The 19,570-nt window shown below is 51.0% G+C and overlaps 2 protein-coding genes across 8 annotated transcripts in view; both read left to right on the top strand.

Annotated features, from left to right (window-relative positions):
• The window catches only part of HIPK1 (homeodomain interacting protein kinase 1), a 50,096-nt gene extending 42,925 nt beyond the window's left edge, over positions 1 to 7,171 (top strand). For 3 of the 7 annotated variants that reach the window (XM_039249069.1, XM_039249071.1, XM_039249068.1), the window contains exons 14-17: positions 1,531 to 1,772; positions 3,370 to 3,500; positions 4,215 to 4,283; positions 4,634 to 7,171. In XM_039249069.1, the coding sequence (XP_039105000.1) occupies positions 1,531 to 1,772; positions 3,370 to 3,500; positions 4,215 to 4,283; positions 4,634 to 5,122 (931 nt within the window). In that variant the 3' untranslated portion in view covers positions 5,123 to 7,171. Of the gene's footprint in view, positions 1 to 1,530; positions 1,773 to 3,369; positions 3,501 to 4,214; positions 4,321 to 4,633 lie in introns of all 7 variants that reach the window. The other 4 variants (XM_039249073.1, XM_039249072.1, XM_039249074.1 and 1 more) reach the window with 3 other exon arrangements.
• A 4,352-nt stretch (positions 7,172 to 11,523) lies between these two features.
• On the top strand, positions 11,524 to 14,319 carry OLFML3 (olfactomedin like 3). Its single transcript, XM_039249121.1, has 3 exons — positions 11,524 to 11,732; positions 12,456 to 12,741; positions 13,002 to 14,319. The coding sequence occupies exons 1-3, from the start codon at positions 11,619 to 11,621 to the stop codon at positions 13,820 to 13,822; spliced, it is 1,221 nt and encodes a 406-aa protein (XP_039105052.1). The 5' UTR covers positions 11,524 to 11,618; the 3' UTR covers positions 13,823 to 14,319.
• Positions 14,320 to 19,570: the final 5,251 nt, after the last annotated feature.

Below are 19,570 nucleotides of genomic sequence, written 5' to 3'. Positions count from 1 at the left end.
TCCCCTGCCTTTAAGGACCTTTAGAGTCTGAAAATAGATGCCATAGTAGAAGCATATAAAAAACAGTGCAACAAGTCAGTAGATAGGAGGCTATTTGTGAGTTCTTAATCTGTAAAGGCCTTTTTGGAAGAGGTGGAACTTTGAGTAGGGCTACCTGCTTTTTCTCTTCCTGCTGTATGATCTGAAAGTTGATGAATAGAAGTACCAGATAATTTCCTCTTATCTCAGCACCTTAATCCAAGTCTTAACAACTGGGCAGTTAACCAAGAGAGAGCTGATTCATTCAAGAACTGTTACGTACATCTCTCTCTCTCAGTGCTAACGTGGTTAACTGCCTTGATCGTTCTGTGTTGCATTCTTCATTGGGTCTTTAGTGTTAGGCATAGAGAAGAGGGAATAGCCCCATGTTTCCCTGAGGAGGTAGGATTCACACATGACAGTAACTTATGAGACTTTACAGAGTTATGTATAAATGAAGTTTAAATGAAATGAAAGAGCAGATTTAGAATGAAGTACTTCAAAAGAGCAATTTACAAATGGTATTTACAATTACAAAATGGTATTTACACATGGCAAGTGGACTTGAAACTAAGTTTTGAACACGGCTTCTAAACTGATTTGGGGAAGAGAAAGGATAAACTTTCCAGTGAGGAAAAGTGGCCTTGCAGTGGCAAAAATCATATAACCAGCCGGATGGCTTTGACTGGAGCCAAGCCTGTTGAAAAAATCAGGAAAATTAAATTTAGGAAAGTGGGATTCAGTTTGTGAAGGTACTTAAAAAAAGTGTGGTGGGAAGTTTGACTAGACGTGATAAGGCACCATTTATAGTCTAGCCGGGGGCTGTGGGGAAAAGTGGTGCCTGAAGGGGACTGTTGAAACAGCCAGGAGCGGAAATGGCTCAGGGGCAACATGGAAGAGGTGTGGGGGTTGTATGTCTGGCGTCATTGTGTCCTGGCTCTGAATCCTGGCTCCACCGCTCATCACCTGTGTGACCTTGGCCAAGGGTCTTACTCTTCTCCGCGCTTCAGGCTCCTCATCTGCAAAATGGGGGTGATAGAACCAAGTTGGTGGAAGTGTTGGTGAGGATTCGGTGAGATAGTATGTAGAGTATAAGCACAGTGCCCGATGCATGAAGAGCACTCAGAACTTTGCTGCTGCTAGAATTATCCTACTGCTGTAGGTGTCGTCAGCAGCTCTGTCCTCAAGGGAGGACCAGAGGTTATCCAAAGAAACTGCCAGACGGGGCGCCTGGGTGGCTTAGTCGGTTAAGCGTCCGACTTTCACTTATGTCATGATCTCGCGGTTCGTGGGTTCGAGCCCCGCGTCGGGCTCTGTGCTGACTGCCGGCTCAGAGCCTGGAGCCTGTTTCAATCTGTGACTCCCTCTCTCTCTAACCCTTCTCTGCTCATGCTGTCTCTCTCTCTCTCCTAGAAATAAAACATTAAAAAAAAAAATTAAAAAAAAAAAAAAAGAAACTGCCAGAAAAGGGGTTGGATGTTCATGAATTTTCACATATTTTCTTCTCCTCAGCTCCGGCCTGAAGGCAAGGTCTAATGTCATCAGTTATGTCACTGTCAATGATTCTCCAGACTCTGACTCTTCCTTGAGCAGCCCGTATTCCACTGATACCCTGAGTGCCCTCCGGGGCAATAGCGGACCCCTTGTGGAGGCGCCTGGCAGAGTCGTGGGGGAGGGTGCCGGCACCCGCACCATCATTGTGCCTCCACTGAAAACGCAGCTTGGCGACTGCACGGTAGCAACCCAGGCCTCAGGTGAGTGTCTTCACGGCTGCGGTTGAATTCTCCTTTGACATGCATCCCCTTAATGTGTTGCTATGATCTTCCTAAGCCAATAGTAGAGACCAGTTATTTAATTCAGAAGTCAGTTCCTTTCACGTGAAGTTATTTTTTGGCAGTTTATCTTACTGTGTTGATTTTGTTGGCATTCACATAAAAGTGGATTTTGTCGTCTCAGAAATATACTCATTGTTGGAGGGAGAAGGCAGACCAGAGCTGTTGTATGGGTGGAAGGATTAGGCAATCCACCCCCGCCCCCAAACACACACACACAGGTGATTCGAATTTGACAATCAAGCATGAACAGGAACTGATAATATTAAAAAATGACTGCGAAAAGTTTTTAAAGGAAATGATATGTACTTCTATCTTTTCTTACCCAGTGTCATAGCAGTGACACTTTTGTGGTTTTTAGTATCAACCTAATTTCCTCCATCCTTTTTGCTGTTAGGTGCCAGTCTTAGGCTCCCTGGTGCAGTTATCGGGTAAAGCTAGCCCCAGTGGCAAGCCCCACATTTCCCTTGGCTTGACACAATAGAAGTTTGCTTCTTCCTCACATGGCTTGCCAGTGCTGGTGCTCCTGCTGGGTGGGCCTGTGGTGAGGTGAGGATCAGAGCCCAGAAATCCTCAGCCTCCAGTGAGAAGGAGAAAGAGTTTGGAGGAGGGACATAACGTTTCTTTACCTCCTGAGCCCTGGAAAGAGTGAAAACTAATCACATGGCCCCACCTAGAGGCCAAGGGGCCCAGGAAGCTTAGTTCTTATCTGGGCAGCTGTTTTCCAGTGGCAGCTGTATACACCAAAGGAGGGGAGCTTCAAGTTTGAGTGTCAGGATAGCCGTGTGTGCTGTACTTAGAGTGACTTCCTGTGAATTATGTTACTGCCGGAGACATAAACAGGGGTCAGAAATAGGCAGCTGTCCCCATGCAGACAAGGCAGAACTCCTGATGCCAGGCTCCTGAGCAACGTTGTTAGGGGCTCTTTCCACTGTTGGGTCCAAAGAATACAGGCTACTCCGCACACCATTGAATAGATGCTCCAGTGTTCCTGGTGGTCCCGCAGAAGGAAACAACAGGTTGACGTTGATCTTGCTTATATCTGCCCTGCAGTTTCTTAGAATTTGAAGACAGTGAGGGCCTCAAAAATCTAGCCTTCTTTTAAAGCCCCTTTGACACCTAAATGTCCTAAGTATTGCTAGCATCTTACTCAGCTTCTGATTGTCATTCCATACTTGTTTAAGCCCTTCCTCCATAAGACTGTAGGCCCCTTGCGGGAAGGGACTGTGTCCTGCTGGTGTTTGTATTTCCAGTAGAGCCTTGTACATTACAGGAGGTTAGATACCATTTACGAAAGTGAGCCTTTCAAAGATCCTTTATGTATGGAGTTTTGCAGCCAGACAGAAAAGAAGTAGGTTGTATAGTTTTTGTTCCTCTGGTGTAAATGTGGGTGACGAAAGAAGGTATACATGAAACCTGAACTCTTGCAAGCTTTGTGCAGAGCTGAACTGATTACTGTGATGCCACCTGAGGTTTACATCTGCTACTCGTAACTCAGTAGGGTCTGACCCTGTTATAGGTCTCCTGAGCAGTAAGGCCAAGCCGGTGGCTTCAGTGAGCGGGCAGTCATCTGGATGCTGTATTACCCCCACCGGATATCGAGCTCCGCGTGGGGGGACCAGTGCGGCACAGCCACTCAACCTTAGCCAGGTAAGCGCGAGGGGCTGCTGCCTTCTGTTGGGGGCCCTTCCTCTTGTTACTCTCTGGAGAACCCTGCTTCTGGCTGGACTGCTGAATAAAGCCGACTGAAGCCCTTCTTGTGTCCGTCAGTTTGGTGTTCTGTGGCCTGCGTCATACCTGCATGTGCTGCGTCTCTGTTCCCTCGTATGTGTGTTGACGTACATCCCAGTTGTTACCCGTCAGGTTTCGCTAGCCTATCCCGGAAGCTTAAGAGAAACGTCTGGAATTTAGAAAGCTCTGGATGCTTTAGTCTGTGCCTGGTTCTGTACTACCACATGCTTTGAGACCAAATTCTCTTCCTTTCTCTCCCAGGTCGTAAATAACCTGAGCCTCACGCTGATTACTTGAGGCAAGGGACAATGAAAAACTCTGTGGCCACTTCATCAACTGGTCCTAGTCCCTTGTGGGGGCTTGAGTCTGGGATTTGCCTCCCCCCGTCCCCCCGCCCACCCCCTACTATCTGGTTCTCGGATGCAGTGGGGAAAGGCACTGTTCTGTTTCTAAAAGGGGCACTATTCACTCTTTCATCAGCTAAAATTCTGGTGCTTGTATGTTGTCTCCCAGTAGTGAGAAAGTGTATATATGAGGGGGTAGCTGTGAGTGTGTGTGAGTGCATGTTGTGTGTGTGAGAGATAAAGCACATGCAAGTGCAAATGTAAGTTTGAGTCAGTGCATGTGTTTTAGGCTCCACAAGCCAAGAGGGATATGAAGAACTTAGAGGAGAACGAAAGAAAACAATGGCAAGAAAGAAAGGTTAGGAAAAATTCAAATTCACTGGCGCCAGATTAGGGTGAGTTGAGTCAACAGTTACTAACTTGCAGGAGCAGGAAACCCTGTGAACTCTCGATTCCCCTCCCCCACCCCCCACCCCCGCCTCTGTCACATGTAAGAGCAAACTGCTGCTCTCTGGGCTGGGTTAGGATCTGTTCTGCCACGAGGTGGAGGGCTGGAGGCTGACCTCTGACAGCATGGCTGGGCTGGGAGATTGTGTGCTGTGGCAGCCCAGGGGCAGAGCAGGTTAGAACCGCGGCCCTCAGCCTGGCCTTGGGTGCTCTGAGCCAGAGTGACCCCAAGGTGCCTCACTCCTTTCTTCCTCCTTCCAGAACCAGCAGTCGTCGTCAGCTCCAACCTCGCAGGAGAGAAGCAGCAACCCTGCGCCCCGCAGGCAGCAGGCGTTTGTGGCCCCGCTCTCTCAAGCTCCCTACGCCTTCCAGCATGGCAGCCCACTGCACTCGACGGGGCACCCACACCTGGCCCCGGCCCCTGCACACCTGCCGAGCCAGCCTCACCTGTATACGTATGCTGCCCCCACCTCTGCTGCTGCATTGGGCTCCACCAGCTCCATTGCTCACCTCTTCTCCCCCCAGGGCTCCTCGAGGCACGCTGCGGCCTACACCACCCACCCTAGCACTCTGGTGCACCAGGTCCCTGTCAGCGTCGGGCCCAGCCTCCTCACTTCTGCCAGCGTGGCCCCTGCTCAGTACCAACACCAGTTTGCCACCCAGTCCTATATTGGGTCTTCCCGAGGCTCAGCCATTTACACTGGATACCCACTGAGTCCTACCAAGATCAGCCAGTATTCCTATTTGTAGTTGGTGAGCAGAGGGAGGGGGCGCTCACGGCTGCCCGTTCCTGGCCCGGAAACTTCAGTAACAGCCTATGATGAGCTCCTTCCTTGCCCCCTCTTGAAACTCCGTAGCCAGCAACTCATCCTGCAGGGGCCCCTGAAGCAGAAGGTTTCTCTGGGGGAACCTTTCTTAGTGTTGACTGCATTGTTGTAGTCTCCCAAAGTCTGCCCTATTTTTAAATTCTTTATTTTTGTGACAGCATTTCTGGTATTTGGAAGAGTTCAGATGCCCATCTTCTGCAGTTACCAAGGAAGAGAGGTCATTCTGAAGTTACCCTTTGAAAAAAGTTTCTCTCTGACTTGATTTCTATAAATGTTTTTAAAATGAGTGAAGCCCCTCTTTATTTAACTTTGTTTTATTGTGATTGCTGGTCGGAGGAAAAATGCTGATAGGAGGACTTGAAATCTGGTAACAAGTGAGAAGAGAAAAATCGTCATGTTGTACTTGTTTAAAAAACCAAGACTTACCTGCTTCCTTTAAGAGCAGCTTACCCAAGTCTGTATTTGACTATCAGGCATTTCTCCTCAAAATTTTACCTTTCTTTATAGGACGTTAGACTTACAGTGTTTTAGTTTTGTCTTCATGTCACATTAAACGTACTGGGCAATTGTTATTTTGCAAAACTGGTTATATACTGCTCTCTGTGTTACTGGTGGGATTCTCTCAGTTGCTCCTGTGTTTATTTTAAAGTAGTGTTAAAAAGGCAGCTCACCATTTGCTGGTAACTTAGTGTGAGAGAATCCATATGTACCGTGAAAGCACTAGGTATTCTTTTTAAATGAAGTACCATGCATCCTTCTTAAGTTATTTTTTACAAGTCCTTCTCTCTCTGATTCAGCTTAAATGTTACTGGAAAAGCCATTACGGTGGTTATTGTTGTATGGTGGTGATTGTCTTATTATATGCAAAATCTCTGTGTATTATGCGATACTGGCATTGGTGAGCTTTGCCTAAAGGTTGTTGGCATTGGTGAGCTTTGCCTGAATATTAATATGAATTTTCAATAACACACCTCTCTCTCTTTGCCTCATCTCTCCCTTCTGTTCTATGTGATTTATTTGGGGAGAAAGTAAAGAATATGAAACCAGATAAGAACGTCGTGTATAGCTTTTATACTTTAAAGTAGCTTCCTTTGTATGCCAGCAGCAAACTGAATGCTCTCTTATTAAGACTTATACAATAAGTGCATGTAGGAATTGCAAAAAATATTTTAAAAATTTATTACTGAATTTAAAAATATTTTAGAAGTTTTGTAATGGTGGTGTTTTAATATTTTGCATAATTAAATATGTACATATTGATTAGAAAAATATAACAAGCAATTTTTCTTGCTAACCCAAAATGTTCTTTGTAATCAAACGTGTAGTGATTACACTTGAATTGTGTATTTAGTGTGTATCTGACCCTCCAGTGTTACCCCGGAGATGGAATTGATGTCTCCATTGTATTTAAACCAAAATGAACTGATACTTGTTGGAATGTATGTGAACTAATTGCAATTATATTAGAGCATATTACTGTAGTGTCGAACGAGCAGGGGCCTTGCCTGCAAGGAGAGGAGACCCTTGGAGTTGTTTTGCACAGGTGTGTCTGGTGAGGAGTTGTTCAGTGTGTGTCTCTTCCTCCCGTTCTCCTCCCTCCCCTGTCGTAGTGCCTTATATGATGACGTAGTGGTCCCTAGAGTTCACAGTGAGCTTGCCTTAGGGCGGACCAGCAAGCCCGTGTGGACCCTAAGCTGTTCACGGGCATTTATCAGAACAGGAGCAGTCGCTGTGTCGTTTGAGTGCATCATTGTCAGTTCTCCCGCCGACACCGACCAATAACAACAGCCGCTTTTCTCCTTTCCCGCCGCCTCTCCCCCTCTCCACTTCGGAATCTCAGCTGAGTTCTCACAGAAGCCTTTCCCCGTGTGGCTCTCTCACGGTGCATTGCCACCTTGCTGCTGGGGGAATTTGGGAAGCAGGTGAGAGGAGTCAAGCCAACATTAAAATACGTGGTTTCTTTTCTTTTCTTTTCTTTTCTTTTCTTTTCTTTTCTTTTCTTTTCTTTCAGAGTATGTGCAATTGCTTTTAGAATGAGATTTTTTTTTCTCCCTTTTCCCATGTGGCAGTCCTTCCTGCAAATAGTTGACATTCCTAGTAAAATATTCGCTTGTTGAAAAAACCCTCTAACAGATCTGTTTATACCAAAGAGCCTGTTGTATTGCTTACCGTGTCCCCATACCAGGAGGAGGGGTTGTGTGCTGCCGCTGGGGACCGGGAACTCATAGAAAGGTTTCTGAGCCGGCGAAAAATAGGAAGAAGGAACCAAAGCCTGTTCAGTCATCGGGCTGCTGAGGTTTCTTTTTAACAATTTGTGTATTCTTGGGGCTGTGAAGTTGTCCTTGTACTCTCAGCTCCTGCATGGATCTGGGTCAAGTGGAGGGTACTGGGGGTGGGGATGTGCCTGCCCGGGAAAGATTTGGGGGAAGAAGGGTAACTCTAAGATACAGAAGCGTTCCATCGGAATTGAACAGTTTGTACTTGAGGGCTGAGTCCAGGACTGGTTCTTTGTAGAGATGGCGTCGAGGAGGTGCAGGGTGGAGACGGAGGATTCCATGGAGCCCGGCCAGCAAGCTCTGTGCCGGGCTGAACACCGAGGAGCTGCCGCGGTGTGTGGAGCTTCTTCCTTGGGAAGAGTAAGGGCTTCCGCGATGGGGCACAGTCAGTACAGCCTACCAGGAACGTGTCGGTGTTTTCTACTTTTTCTTTTCTCTTGTTTTCTTTTTTCTTTTGGTCATTCTGTTGAGTTGAGTTTGCATCACTGTATTGGTGAAGATAACCCAAGCAGTTTGTATAGTTTCCCTCACTAGCATTATATAGTTTTCTGGTCAGCGTGGATGATCTTTGTTTCCTTTATTGCCAAGCACATATTGATTTTCTTGCTCAAAGGCAGATCTCGTTTCTAGTAGAAACATGTTTTGTTCCTTAGCTTTCCTCTACAAGGGATAAGATGTGTTGTTTTTGTAACAAATGAGTTGCAGGAAAACACACACACACACACACACACACACAAAACACTCCACTCCTGTGCCCCTGTCCAGTAAGTAGATACCACGGAAGATATGAGTCTCATTACCTTCATGGGGAAAAGACAATACCAAGAACTTGTATGGTTATCTTGTGTGTGTAGCTTTAAGAATTTTAGAAATTTTCAGCTTTAGTCTGCAAATTGGCATTTCAGATTTACCAAGATAAATATCCATCTGTGTCTGCTGAATGTATGTATATGTGCTCAGTGTGGCTTTAGATTCTGTCCCTAGGGCTTAACATTGCCAGCCGTGGTAGGGCGGGGGGAGCCCTGTGAATTCCGGCGAGCGGCCCAACTTCAAGCCAGCTTAAGGCTCTATAGTCCTCTCTGAACTTTGTGTTTCCAGCTTCTCCCCTTCAGGGTGAGAGAGAACGGGGAGGGGGGGGGCGGGCAGCGGGGGGGGGGGGGGGCAGATGGTCTGTCAAAGGATATGGGCACCAAGCTATAAAAATTGTACAGCATTTTTTTTTTTTCATGACAGCATTAATTCCTTGACAGAAGCNGGGGGGGGGGGGGGGGGGGGGGGGGGGGGGGGGGGGGGGGGGGGGGGCCGGTCTAAGTACAGCCACTCTGGGCTCATCAGGATACTTGATCACTCTAGAGTTTTTATAGCTCCCAGGAGGGGAGACCGTTGTCAGTCCTCAGCTTGGATACCAGCCCCAGGAATAAAAAGTCCATTCCAGACAGTTCTGGCCATCGATTGCCCTCCACCGAGAGGCTCTTTGGCTGCCCTTAGCCCCAGCAAGCACAGTGAAGTGTCTTCTATTCATCATTATTATGCAAAACCCACTGGTTAGGTTGGCTTGTTTTAGGATAGGAAATGAAATTGCCTCTCGGTGACAGGAATGGCCCAAGCCTGCTTCCTATTTTGGTTTTTGGTTTTTGGGTTTTTGTTTTTTGTGTTTTTTCTTTTTTTTAACTGATGGATGGTGCAGCATGTCTACATGGTTGTTTTTGCTAAACTTTATATAATGTGTGGTTTTGATTCAGCTTGAAAAATAATCTCACTACATGTAGCAGTACATTATATGTACATTATATGTAACGTTAGTATTTCTGCTTTGAATCCTTGATATTGCAGTGGAATTCCAACTTTATTACATGTATTTGATAGGCTAGTTATTGTGTGCGATTTAAACTTTTTTTGCTTTCTCCCTTTTCTGGTTGTGCGCTTCCTTTTACAACAAGCCTCTAGAAACAGTTTCTGAGAATTATTGAGCTATGTTTGTAATGCAGATGTACCTAGGGAGTATGTAAAATAATCATTTTAACAAAAGAAATAGATATTTAAAATTTAATACTAACTACGGGAAAAGGGTCCATTGTGTAAAACATAGTTTATCTTTGGATTCAATGTTTGTCTTTGGTTTTACAAAGTAGCTTGTATTTTCAGTATTTTCTACATAATATGGTAAAATGTAGAGCAATTGCAATGCATCAATAAAATGGGTAAATTTTCTGATTCACGTGGCTGTCTTTGACTCCTCTGTAGAGGGGTGCAAAGGGGACCAACACATGGCGTCTTCGGAGGGCCTAAATACACTGCATCTGAACACCGGTGGGGTGGTGGAGGCGGGCCCGTCCCTCACCCAAACCTCCACGGCGCAGATGAGTCAGGGTTGGCAGGAAACACTTTTCAAGAATGGAGTGTCCAGGGCCCTAACTTAAGAGTGGTTCTGGCCCTTTGAAAAAGGCAGAAACTCGCGATATGGGCAAATTAAACTTTGTTTCCAAGCGTGTCCCAGCAAACATCTGAAGTATCCCTGATGAGATCAGGGCCCCCCACAAGAGGAGGCTGTTCCTCCTTTCAACTGCACTGTTAGAAGCATAGTCCCTTTGGAGGAGGGCCCTCCTGATTAGGTTTGCCTTGATTCTTAATAAGATTTGGCTAGATAGATCACTGCAGGTCTCTGCATATACACTATACTCGTCTGACTTGTTTTGTTTGACACATGCGTTTCAGGCCACATCGACCCTATGGTGGCCGTGAATTAATTGTGGGGTCCTGCAGTCATGGTTGGGAGGTAGGAATGAGACACGTTTAGAAACACTGTTTTGGACCATAAAGAGAAATGATCAATAGGCTGTTCTCTCCCGTTAGCAGGGAAGTCAGAATACATTTATTTTGATTTAGACTGCAACTTCTAGATTCTTCAGATCTCTTTTCCCCTAAGTAAGTTAACACAGAATTAGTGTGAACTCACTGAACGCTCCCCAGTCTGGGTAGGAGAACATACCTAGAAGCGTTCAGGTAGAAACAAGCCCTGTGGAAAGGCCCTGCTGTCGATCTCTCTTCAGATAATCAAGAATTAATTTGCTAGCTTCTCAGTGATCTGGGCTTTTTGTTGTTGTTAGTTGTTTAAATCTGTTATATTCTCTTGCTTATGCTAAGTGAGAGAGAGGTTGGGATAGCCCCTTAAATAGGTGGGTAGTCTAGTCTGTGCTTAAATCTGTGTTTTTTGTTTTTGATTTTAAATTTTGAAAGAGAGAGAGAGAGAGACAGGGCATGAGCAGGGGAGGGGCAAAGGATTCAGGGAGAATTCAAAGCAGGCTCCAGGCTCTGGGCTGTCAGCACAGAGCCCGACAGTGGGGCTCAAACTCATGAACTGTGAGATCATGACCTGAGCTAAAGTCAGACGCTTAACCAACTGAGCCACCCAGGCGCCCCTTAATCTGTATTTTAATGATGAAAACCCCTGTAAGTTCACTCTGCTTGGCTTGCATTGTGGAAATTTTTGCACAGCAGGTCAGGTCTAAGCCTTGGTTTCCCTAGGAATACGGAGATGACACCAGGTGCTTATCACAAGATGGCGCCAATGAGCCATAGAAGAAAGTGTACAGACTAGACCACTGTGATTTTTTTTCCCCCACCTCTTCCCCTCAGTCCTCATCTCCCCTGCTTCCAGCTTCCACCAAACAAGGCAGAAAACAATTGATGCTATTATCGCTGGGAAAGGAAAAGATTAATGGAGGCTGTGTGTTAAGGAGCCAGCACGGGAAGGAAGCAGGCGTTCTCAAAAAGAAACAGAGTCTGCCGAGTGTTCCCGGGGCCCGGCCCCCCCCCGCTAATAGCTCCTTTTACTGGGTGGCTGCCCAGAAGGCCTCTGCCCCGGGGCTTCAGCTCCTTCCCCTCTCCTGGGGAGCCTACAGCCTAGGCGGGAGGTGGTTAAGGCTGCTGGCTGCCTTGCCATACGGCCATCTGTGTTTGATCAATCCAGGCAGAGAGGATGGGGTGGGGGAGGGAAGGGGACTGTGAAAGCATTCCAGAGTAGTGAGAGAGATCCAGAAAGGGAGAAGGCACCGCCCCCACCCCGCCCCCGAAGCTAACCGGCGGGCGGGCTCGAGTGGAAAAGGCACAGGACTGCAGGCTCCTACTCCTTCTCCTGCTGCCATGGGGCCCTCCACTCCTCTCCTCATCTTGTTCCTTTTGTCGTGGCTGCGACCCCTTCAGGGACAGCAGCACCACCTTGTGGAGTACATGGAACGCCGGCTGGCTGCCTTAGAGGTGAGTGAGTCCTTTTTCTCCTGGGCCGGGCTGGAAGGACGCCACATCTCCTGTTGATTCACCCAGTGTGTTACGGATCTGGGACTGACAAGATGGGGCTCCGGAAGAACTTACAGAAAACTCTATCTGTTAATAAGAACATCCTCACGACGCCAGCCCTCCTCTTTCCCCCCATCCCCAGAGCAGTTCCAAAGCAAATAGGCTTTTGCGTCCTCCCCTGGGATGAGATGTGGAACATGAGGGACGGTGGACGTGAGAGCTAGCACTGTGGGAAGGCATCTGGAGACAAGCTGATGATCTCGTGAACGTTGGAAGTTCCGGAGAATCTGCAGCTCGGTCTTCTTTAACAGTTTGAAAGCTCTGGCATTCCCAAGTCCAGGCCTGTTGATTCCCGAGGGGAGAATCGCATGGTGGAGCAGAGACCCCTTCCCGCCCTCACGCATTTAGGCCACCCCAGAGGCTCCCGTGACTCCGTGGCACTGCTCACAGAGACCCTGGGCTGGAGGCGTGAAGTGGGGGTTGGGGCCTGGGGGATCTGAGCTGAGGTGTTGTGCACATTTAGCATCTCTGCACATCTGGTCTCTTTTCTGGGGGGTTTGCAAGGGAGCGGGGTGCCCGGCTGCGTGTGTCGTGCCTATTCCCATTCCCTCTCTCCCCATCCGGGCCTCTCCCTGCCTGGGAGCTGCAACCCTTCAGCCCCACGCCCGGCCCCCACCCCTGTAGGAACGGCTGGCCCAGTGCCAGGACCAGAGCAGCCGGCATGCCACCGAGCTGAGGGACTTCAAGAACAAGATGCTGCCGCTGCTGGAAGTGGCCGAGAAGGAGCGGGAGGCGCTCAGGACTGAGGCCGACACCATCTTGGGGAGAGTAGACCGTCTAGAGCGGGAGGTGGACTATCTGGAGACCCAGAACCCAGCACTACCCTGCGTGGAGGTTGATGAGAAAGTGACGGGAGGCCCTGGGATCAAAGGCAAGGGCAGAAGAAACGAAAAGTACGATATGCTGACAGGTAAGTGGTCCAAGAGCAAGCCCCTCACACTCTCAGAACCTGTACTTCCCCTTGCTGCTTCCCCCTTTCTCTCCTTGTCCCTGCCCACTTGGGGCGCCACCTTCTGGAATCTGCTTTAGGCAAATCTCTGTGATGACAGGTCCACTGCAAGAGTGTCTGGGGACCCGGGCCTTCGTGACTCCCTCTTCCCCGTCCTCCATGAGAGCGGAGGCATCTGACTCTCGCCTACATTTCCTTGTCCCGTGCTTGTCTCCTTCCAGACTGTGGCTACACAATCTCTCAGGTGAGGTCAGTAAAGATCCTGAAGCGGTTCGGTGGCCCAGCAGGTCTCTGGACCAAGGATCCAATGGGGCCAGCAGAGAAGATCTACGTGTTAGATGGGACACAGAATGACACAGCCTTCGTCTTCCCGAGGCTGCGGGACTTCACCCTCGCCATGGCTGCCCGGAAGGCTTCGCGGGTCCGGGTGCCCTTCCCCTGGGTCGGCACGGGGCAGCTGGTCTACGGCGGCTTTCTTTACTATGCCCGGAGGCCTCCCGGAGGGCCCGGAGGCGGGGGCGACTTGGAGAACACTCTGCAGCTGATCAAGTTCCACCTGGCAAACCGCACGGTGGTGGACAGCTCCGTATTCCCTGCCGAGGGTTTGATCCCCCCGTACGGGCTGACGGCGGACACGTACATTGACCTGGCAGCCGACGAGGAGGGCCTCTGGGCTGTCTATGCCACTCAGGAAGATGACAGGCACTTGTGCCTGGCCAAGCTAGACCCACAGACCCTGGACACAGAGCAGCAGTGGGACACCCCGTGCCCCAGGGAGAACGCCGAGGCTGCCTTTGTCATCTGTGGGACCCTATACGTGGTCTACAACACACGCCCCGCCAGTCGGGCCCGCATCCAGTGCTCCTTTGACGCCAGCGGCACGCTGACCCCTGAGAGGGCGGCGCTCCCTTACTTCCCCCGCCGATACGGGGCCCACGCCAGTCTCCGCTATAACCCTCGAGAGCGCCAGCTCTACGCCTGGGATGATGGCTACCAGATTGTCTATAAGCTGGAGATGAGAAAGAAAGAGGAAGAAGTCTGAGGATCTCGCTCTGGGGTTCGAACCTCTCTCACCTCTGAACATTTATATCCCCACAACATTCTCTGCTTCTCATTCTCCAGATGTGGGCAAGCTGGGGTTCAGAGCCCATATGTGCAGCCAATGGAAGCCAGATTCTCGCAGCCCCTTCGTTTCCGGTGGGACTTTAGAGCTTGAGAACTCCTTTTAGAGCTAAAAGAGAGAAGACCCCAAGTGCTCACTCCTCTCCTGCCTTATGTCCGTGGATTTCAGGCCCAAGGCCGCAAAGACCCAGAGCTCTGACTTTTGTACCAGGGGCCACCCCAGCAAATGAGCAAAAAAGTGTGAGTCTGGGAGGGCGGGGGCGGGGAGAGGGGGGAGGTGGTTCGGGGTAGAGTTCTAGGAAGAGGCTTTTCCGACTCGGCCCTGCCTCCCTTCTCTCTGTAGAGCCCTGGAGAATGGGACTTTGTCTACGTCGTGTGTATTGCAACCTTTTGCATTAAAAAGAAACTCCACTGCTCCTTGCCTGTGTGTGTTTGGGGGTAGCCCTCAGATCAGATTTCTCCCCATGACCCTCCATTTTCCTCTGCCACCCCATTGCCGCCCCTTAAGCCACATTAGGGACTTGGCTGGGCTCCCTCGCTGAGGGAGAGGGGCCTTCTCCAGTTACAGATTTCCCTGTGAGGTGCCTGGGGAAGCACAGAATCCCGCCACTTCAGGAGACTGGGCTGGCCCAGAGGCTTCTTCTCCGCAGCACCCTCTGATCCACAGGGTCCCTTCCCGGAGCCCAGAGCCACCCTGGGCACCGCGCCCCGGGCGGAGACACTGAGGCCCGGGGGCGAGGGTGGGGGCGTGGGGGGTAGAGCTTTCAAGTCTTCTAACTCCCGAGGTTTGGAACCAGAAAATGGATTCAAGGCACAGCACTGGAGTGTGGTGCGAAGACCAGAGCCCTGAATTTGTTTTTGGAAGGAAGCTCCGGGACTCTGCCTGGGCCCCAGACCCCACTCCTGCTCCGGCATGGGGCAGTCCCCAGGGCCCAGTTGCACAACCGGGCTTGCTCTGAACCGCTCCGACTTCCCTACTGCCACAGTGGGCTGCGGTTTGGGCGAGGAGGAGGGGTGATGACCATGCCCCAGATGCTAGCTTTCCCAGTTTCCCGACACTGGCCTCTGGTCACCCCCACCTAGCCGCTGTGGTGCTGGCGCCTGGCTGAAGTCTGCCCTGGAAGTCACGGACACCTAACCCTTTCCTGCCCTGGCCTCTGGCTTGGAGTTGCAGAAGCCTGTTTGGGGAAGGGAGAGGGAGCAGAGGGGGAGGGGTGGAAAACCCTGGGTGTGGGACTCCTTCCTGCCTCTAGGAATGTGCTGAGCCCCGCCCCAGCTTCAGGGGCGGATGATGGTCAAGACCCTGTTGCCTTTCTGGGGGAGCAAGCCTCAGGTTGGGAGTCCTCTGGTTGGGGAGGAGAAGGGAGCACATGTCTTCCCTGACGTGCACCCCCTCCACCCCACGCCCAGGATGGGGTGCCGCAGCCTGTGATCCTCCAATTGTCTACTTTGCTTCTCTCCCCAGGCAGAGCTGCCCCTGACTTAACGTTGGTAAGGAAGGGAGAAGAAAGACGGTGAAGCACCTCACAAAGGCGCTATTGTAGGGAGCGCAGGGTGGGAGGGGGGCTCTCTCCCATTCAATTCTCTGCTAATGTGGGGCTGGCAACAGTAATCACCGCCTGTCACCCACCCGGGGGGCTGCCCACGGAACATCTGGCTCCAGTGCGCGGCACAGGAGGGCTGTGGAGGAGAGAGGGCGTTCTTGCTGGAGGCCTGGAGAGAGGGGTCCCTGCCCAGCGTGGCACTGCCACTGCATGTGGACGCCTGCGTGCGCGTGGGGCGGGTGGCCGCCTTTGAAGCGGGACACCGTGCGTCCATGTGATTGTAAGCTGTCAGGGGCCGGGGCTGGTCTGGGGCCGCAGACTTCGGGAATGGCTGCTGGAGGGCCCTGAGGTGAGGACAGCTCTGACGCTGTGTGTAAGTGTGTGAGTGACATCTGGCGTGCAGAGCGGCGTGTGAAACCCGGTCCTGTTGCCCCCCCGTGTGGGCACCTGTCTGCCCGAATCCTCAATGAGAAAGGCAAAAACACCCTTTTTTTTTGCTTAAATTTTCTTTAGAAAAGTTCACTCAGACTTCCTGAAAGGGCAGAAATCTTTGGGGCCTTGTCATTTGTTACTTTTTGCTTTTTTTCTTTTCTTTCTTTTTGGCTCTTGTACAATCCCTAGTGCTATTTTGGAAGCATTTAGGAAGGTGAGTGGAACTGTGTGGGCGGAGCCAGTGAACTGTCCATAGTCATTAAACTAAATTATCTGCTGCTCAAGGTGGGTGCTGGGGTAGCTGAATCCTGTCCAAAACCAGCCCCCTAGCCCCTTCTCGGACCCTCCAGGACCCTTCATGTGGCCGAGACAGGCATGACCTCTGGTTTGGGTTGAACAGAAGACAGTGGAAAGCTGAGGCCCTAAGGGGGGAAGTGAGGGGTCCAGGGCTTGCCTGTCCATCCCAGGCTGGGCGGAGAGGGCTCCCCTCCCCCACTCTAGCCCCCAGAGTCTCTTGCCCTAACCTCCAAGCTCTCTGCTCTGTGCTCAAGTCTCTTCTCCCTGGCACTGGTCGTCATGTCTGCCTTCCAGAGAAACCAAAGGGGTCATCTTGCCCTTCCGTCAAGGAGCCTGAGCCAAGGTTGTGTGAGCCCCGGGTGGTGGGGAGGGAAGGGCAGAGATGTGAGGCTGAAGCTGTGGACTCAGCTGTCAGGGCTTCTGCCCCCGGGCTCTGGGCTAAGCAGGAAGCAGAACCCTTTCTTTCCCTCCTCCTTCCCCTCCTCCTCCTCCTCCAGGCTCAGTCCCGCTCCAGGTGCACAGGCCCCTTCCTTCCATCAGGCTCCTGGGATCCTCCCCTAACAGTGCTCCACTCTTTACCTGTTCAGGTCAAAACATGCTCTTTTGAGAGCTGCTGAGACCCCGGATATCCCTCCCGGCTTTCAGGGTGGCTGTCTTCGGGGCCTGCTGTCCAGGCTGTCTCCACAGCAGTGGCCCCCAGTGCAAGGGCTTTTCCGTCCAAGCACAGCAGGGGCCCCTTCCACCCTTAGCCCCGTCAGCAGCTGCAGCCTCTGCTGGTCGCCTCTGTCCCACCAGCCTGGATGCTCCCTCCCTTTCTACTCCAGCGACCCGCCCCCCCGCCCCCCAATGCTGATAAGCTCTCCTCTGCCTGCTCTTTAACTTCCGCGCTCACGATGCAGAGCTTAAAAGATTAAATCTTTATTTACGGATTTAATAACGCCACAGAAGAATTATAAATGTGGAAACCAACGTATTACTTCAAAGGGCAGGCCTCTCAGCGCTGTGTCTCCAGAACATGGGTTCTGACAGCATCTCGAGTTGGGCACCTCTCCAGAGCACAGCCTTGTGACCCTGGGGGGTCCCGCCAGCCACCCAGACTCCAGCTTCTCTGAGACTGGGGCACCCACACTCCCCAGCCTCAGCCTTGCGGCTCCAGGGGAGCACATCACATTCTGTCTCCTGGGGATTTAGGATGACAGATCCGAGACGTGGAATCTGAGAAAGTGTTTGGAAGCATCTTTGGCCCCATTACCAGAGACAGCGAAAGCCGGACTACAGAGAGGAAAGATGAAGAGGGCTGAGGCTGCTAAGTACAAGCCCTCCCCCTACACATCGCTCCCGGGCTCACAGTGCACTTCTAGCCTGGAGTCTACAAAATGCCTGACTCCTCAAAAGAAACACTCCCTTTCTTGTTTGTTTTTCTTTCTTTTTTAATTTTTTAATGTTTATTTTTGAGAGAGAGAGAGAGACAGAGCATGAGCAGGGGAGGGGCAGAGAGAGAGAGAGGGAGACACAGAATCTGAAGCAGCTCCCCCCCGATGTGGGGCTCGAACCCACGGACTGTGAGATCATGACCTGAGTCAAAGTCGGACACTTCACCACCTGAGCCACCCAGGCGCCCCTCGTTTGTTTTTCTTTTCTTTCTTGTTCTCAAGTTAGTATGAGTGGGTTTCTATTTCTTACAGCCCAAAGACGACTCCTCACCCTCACTTACCTCCCCACCGAAATCATTCACCCGGTCCCCTGGACTGCTGGGCAGGTGGCCTTGACCCTCTAGGCTGTTCCTCCCTGTCCACAACCGAGAGGAAGCAGCAGAATAAAGAAAGCACCTGTGCGGGTCCGTCACGCCACCTCCATGCCACCTTCCAGATGGCTGGGCAGTCCCCCTTTCCTGCTGTGTTCATCCGTGGTGGGCCGTTGCTTTCTGCAGGGGAGCGCTGCGTATTAGAAAGAGCAGACTTTAAGAGTCTGGTGACCTTGAATCAGAGCTTCTAGGATCAGCGGCAGGCCCTGCCACTAAGTACGGTGACACCTCAAGCAAGTTACTTAATACCTCCTCTGCCCGATAGGATTGCTGCTAGAGGATGGGAGGTGATGCATGCAAACACTTCAGCAGTGCGGACAGTCAGTATCGAGCTCGGAAACCCCACTTCCTAGGGCAGGCTCTTCGGATCGTTTCCACTCCCGCCAACGGGGTCAGGTGCCTCCCCTTTGGGCCCCCATGCACCCCGGGCACATCCCCACTGCAGCCTGTGCCACAATGTTTTGTATTCCGCTCATCTTTGTGTCCCCAGGACCTAAGACAGAGCCCAGCTCATAAATGGGGCCCAGAAAATACTAGTATGGGTTCCCCTACTGACTGTGAGCCCTCAGAGCTCCGGGGCTATTTGTCTCCTCACTCAGAACCTCACGCAGGAGGGGCACATCGCCAGCAAGTGGTAAATGCTCTCGGTGGCATCTTCCATTCAGCTGGACAAAGACAAGCTGCAGATAAGAACCGAGGGCCGTCTCCTTCAAGTGCACATGGTGCCCGCCTTCCCACAGTGACAATTTCTACCTCCAATATCTAAGGGGAAGCTCTCAAACTAGGCCAGTGCATCTAAGCCCTGTGGCCACAGGGGAGGAAGGGAATAAAACCACAGAAGGTAGTGGGAAGACCTTTCTTGTTCGGCATCTGTTTCCTGGCGAGGGTTCTGAAGTAGGTTATGCTACAACTCCCCCGCCCCCCCAAGCCCGGCCCTGCTGCTCGCCTCTTGCTTCACCTCTGTGAGTCTCCGTTTTATCAGTACAATGTGCCTCATAGTACCGTTTCACAGATTATATTGTGAGAAGTAAATGAAGCGAGTCTCATAAAGCAATGCGCCCAGAGCTTGGCACATAGTAGGTGCTCGACAAATGTCATTCTTGTTACTGTTAGTAATGTCATCATGATTGCAGAAGAGTCTCTGCAGAGAGCAACGCGCGCGTGCATTTTGTCTCCTTGTATCTTTACAACGGTTCCGTGAGATAAGCAGGTCTGGGGAGCCCGAGGTGTTCGTCTAAGTCCGCAGAGCTAGTAAGTGCTGGGCCAGAACCTATGGCTTCGAGGCTGTGGGAGGGGTGGAAAGAGCCGGGGCTCTGAGCTTGGGCTGAGTTCAAATCCTTGCCTTGCCAATCCACAGCCAGGTAAGACTGAGCAAATCCTTTCCCTGGGCTTCAGGGAATATTACCCACCCAGGGGCATGGGTGAGCCAGTGTTGATAAAACAGCTAACAAAGCATCCAGGATAATAAAGGTGCTTAATATGTGCTCATTCTCAGGCTGATTCTTGCTGTCTTATCATGGGGAGGGTGCGGGGGGCCATCTCTGGTGTTACAAACCGTTTGTCAGGATCCAGGGGCTCGCTGACTGCCTTC

Source organism: Hyaena hyaena, unplaced genomic scaffold (assembly GCF_003009895.1).
Source record: "Hyaena hyaena isolate Hyena2069 unplaced genomic scaffold, ASM300989v1 scaffold_330, whole genome shotgun sequence".
Classification (NCBI taxonomy): Eukaryota; Metazoa; Chordata; class Mammalia; order Carnivora; family Hyaenidae; genus Hyaena; species Hyaena hyaena.
This window is presented reverse-complemented; position numbering and strand designations above follow the sequence as displayed.